Source organism: Vigna umbellata, chromosome 1 (genome assembly GCF_029865625.1).
Source record: "Vigna umbellata cultivar VRB3 chromosome 1, Vumbellata_1.0, whole genome shotgun sequence".
Classification (NCBI taxonomy): Eukaryota; Viridiplantae; Streptophyta; class Magnoliopsida; order Fabales; family Fabaceae; genus Vigna; species Vigna umbellata.
Window position 1 is genome coordinate 6,241,182 of NC_142165.1, and position 3,971 is coordinate 6,245,152.

General features: G+C 31.7%; 1 protein-coding gene across 1 annotated transcript; it reads right to left on the reverse strand.

The window, feature by feature from the left end:
- Positions 1-1,619: 1,619 nt before the first annotated feature.
- Positions 1,620-3,720, reverse strand: LOC148204481 (zinc finger BED domain-containing protein RICESLEEPER 1-like). The gene is made up of 3 exons (XM_088109542.1): positions 2,189-3,720; positions 1,770-2,091; positions 1,620-1,678 (listed from the first exon to the last, which is right to left on the reverse strand). Exons 1-3 carry the CDS (start codon positions 2,777-2,779, stop codon positions 1,620-1,622), a joined length of 972 nt encoding a protein of 323 aa, XP_087965668.1. The 5' UTR covers positions 2,780-3,720.
- Between the last annotated feature and the right edge of the window lie 251 nt (positions 3,721-3,971).

Here is a 3,971-nt window from a genome sequence, read left to right on the forward strand (position 1 = left end):
ATTTTTAATGGAAGAGTTATATGAGTTTGTGCATTTTTTAAAGTAGTAATTTTGGAGTTTTAAATAAATATTAAAAGGAAGATGACTTAACGATTTGGAATGATGATGTGGTTATATTTATTATTTTTTTAGTTTATATGATGCAACGTTCAATCATCCAGTTTCGATCCGTACTATATTCATAACATACTTCATCAATCTCAATTTTTGAACTCTCACAAGGTTAGGCTCTACCCATTCAGAAAAATTATTTTCATAATTTGCTAAGACACATGCAAAGAAGTCTAACATGATAAATTTGATAAGATTTCGACAACATTTCGCATTGGTCTCCGAAATACATGAAATAAGAGTGATTAGGGATGACCATAATCAAATATGCATCCGGAAAACAACACAAATAATATCAACAGAAATTTTATCAATCTTATCGTACATGTTATAACTAATTATGAAAAAAAAAATTACCAAACTATCTAATTGGACAATTCAAAATTTAACACAAACGATTAAAAGATTAATCGTTTGTGTTAAATTTCAAACAGGAACTAAGTTTCACTCAATGATTTCATACTTATAATATAACATGTCAATCATAATAACACAAGAAACTTTATCACATGTTTTAACTAACAACCGAATCATATGCATACCTAAAAGCCAATAACATGCATATCCAAAAGCCAATAACATGCAAATCCAAAAGCAATTAACCTGCATACCCAAAACCCAATAACATGCAAATCCAAAAGCCAATAACATGCATACCCAAAAGTCAATAACATGCAAATCGAAAATCCAATAACATGCATACCAAAAAGTCAATAACATGCATACACCAAAAATTTTAAACAAGAAAGCTAACCTTCGTAACAGATTAAGAATGTTGTGGAGGGAAATAGAGGAGTGCAAAATGCAAGAAATCGCAGCCCAAGAATGCCGCCCAAGAACACGAGCAAAACTGCACCAAAACCCAACGAAAACGCATTTTAATCGGTTCAAATGAAAGATAATTCATCATAGAGTAATGAAATCAAAGTAAAATTAATTTTAAACGGCGCAAAAGTGAGAAAACGAACCTCAAAATCCTAGCCTATGGAAAGAAAACGCTAGAGCTGTCAAAATGGGTAACCCGGCCCGACCCAACCCGACCCACCACGGGTTGGTCACTTAGTGAGCCAACCCAACCCGGCTCATTTATTAGCGAGCCGAAAAAATTCGAACCCGACCCAACCCACCACAGGTTGGTGGGTTAAACGGGTTGGCTCATTGGCTCACTTAATTAACTTCTTTTTCATTCTCTTCTTCCGAGATTCTTATAACATGTTACTTTGATCGATCAAAGTGAAACAGTAATAATTGGATCAATTAATATAAAAGAAAATGAAACAAAAAAAATATATTGTTATATATATATATATATATTTTAAGCTATCAAGCATAAAATTTTGCCAATTTAATTTAATGAGACATACGTAATTACATATAGCCGTTAACAAAAATATATAGCACAAGATAAAACTGTCATGCTTGTAGATAGGTCTAAAAACAAGATAAAACAGATGATATATTCCTGAATTATCCAATCTATAATATTATCCATCTATTAAATTGGAGTCCTAAATGAATAAATCCATAGGATTATGCTCTCTTGAAGCATCTTCTTCTTTATCTCCATCTACAATACAATAAAAAATAGTGTTAACTAATAATACTGAAACACAAAGTAATAAATAATTAAAGACATATGAGAATAACAATAATGTTACTTGTTAGTTCAAAACCATGCAACCAGTTTTGAGTTAAAATAAGTGCCTCAACATTCTCCGGAAGAATGGATGAACGATATTTGGTTAACACACGAGAACCAAGACTAAAGGCAGACTCACTAGCAACTGTAGTGATTGGAATGCTAAGAACATCACAAGCCATCTTAGACAAATTTGGATAACGATCTTGACGATCCCTCAAATAACTTAATACATCCAACTTATCAAAAAACTTTGGATCAAGATTCCCTTCATCTAAATAAAGATTTAATTCAGACCTTCCAGTGTCATTAACATGTTGGCTCAAATAATCAACATATTCCTAAGACATCATGAAACAAAGTTAATATGTCATTAGTCACAAGTAATAAATAAAATATACATAATAAAATAAAGCAAATATAGAATTAAATACTTACATCAAATGCATCCATCACTGGCTCATCATTAGTAAAAGAAGGTTGTTGTGTTGGAGGAGCAACTTGAGAACTTGAAGTATTTGACTCATTTGAATTTAATTTGACATATTCTTCAAACAACTTATACATGTTATCCTTTAAAACATTAATTTTTTCTTCACAAGTAGAAGGATTAATCTTTCCATAACAAAATCGAATGGCTTCAAACTTCATCAGTGGATCAAGAATAGCCCCAATAGCAAGAATGTCACAATATTGATCCCAATACTTACTAAACTTGTTCATCATACTCAATGACATATCTTTAATCGTTATATCATCACTTTTTACATTTTCTCGTAACAAACATTCAATTTTCCAAACTTGCATGAAGTAACGATTAGAAGTTGGATAAGAAGAACCTGAAATCAAATTAGTCATTACATAAAACGGCTTCAAGAACTCACATTTTTTCAGCCTTTTTCCACTCATCATTTGACGGACAATGAAAATAATTTCTATCACGGATAGCCAACTTCCAAAGGCGCGTCGATATCGAATTGCACTCTCAAGCATAAGATAGGTAGAATTCCATCTAGTAGGAACATCCATTTTCAAACCTACTTTGGTATCAATACCCCTCACTTGAATAACACATTCTTTAAATGCAATTTTTCTTGCCTCTGATCCTCTCACATATTTTATGCTCTCTCTAATCTTTTGCAAAGCATCAGAAGCCACCTTTAATCCCTCTTACACAATAATATTCAAGACATGTGCACTACACCTTATATGAAAGTAATCACCATTACATATCAAACTATTTTGCAATTTCAATTGCTCACTCAAAATTTTTTGCAACACCTCATTGGCACTAGCATTGTCGAGTGTAATAGAAAAAATCTTCCTATGTATTTCCCAATAAAGCAAGAGAGCAAATATTTTTGTGCCAAATCATGAACTGTATGTGGAGGTTCCATTTTACAAAAGGCAATAATCTTACTATTCAACCTCCAACTAGCATCAACAAAATGAGCAGTCAAACAAATAAACCCTTCTTGATTTATAGAAGTTCAACAATCAGATGTCAAACAAATTCTACTATGAGATCTACACATCGCAAGTTTAACCCTCTCTTTGTGTTCATGAAATTTCTTTGAAATATTAGACACAACTGTATTCCTACTTGGAACTCTTACTTCTGGATTTAGATATAGAAGTAATTCTTTAATCCATTTATATTCAACAAAATTATATGGAAGTCCATGTTGAATAATAGCCATTGAAATAGGGTCATCTACAACTTTTTGGTCAATTTCTCTAGATCTTAATTTCCCAGCATGATCAATTATCATTTTCCCTATGTCATTGTCTTTTACTTTCTTTAGGACCGAACACTTTGACAAATGACGCAACATTGTTGAGGTCCCTATTTTCATACCACCAGCAACATACTCTATTCCACATGCATTGCATTTTGCCTTTTCTTTACCATCTTTAATACCAATTTTCGTAAAATGATCCCAAACTTTTGAAGTACTTAACCTAGGTCTCTTACTTTCTCTATCAAAATCTTTATCCTCATTCTCAATGACTTCTATGTTAGGTGGCGAACCATCTTTCAAATGATCATGAACACTTTCATCATTTACTGTTACAGATTTCATTTTGTTCTGTAATAATTATAAAATATTATTAATATAATGATCACAACAAAAGATACACACGATATTTTTAAACAACAATTTATTCCACATTAAATTCAATGATCAAATAGGTAAAGAAACAAAAGGGTTTAAAAACC

Coding starts and splice junctions, on each gene's coding strand:
- LOC148204481 (XM_088109542.1), bottom strand. CDS start 2,779: ATGGATGTTCCTACTAGATGGAATTCTACCTATCTTATGCTTGAGAGT. Junction 2,092..2,188: donor CAGTGATGGATGCATTTGAT/GTAAGTATTTAA, acceptor ATGATGTCTTAG/GAATATGTTGATTATTTGAG. Junction 1,679..1,769: donor GCATGGTTTTGAACTAACAA/GTAACATTATTG, acceptor ATTGTATTGTAG/ATGGAGATAAAGAAGAAGAT.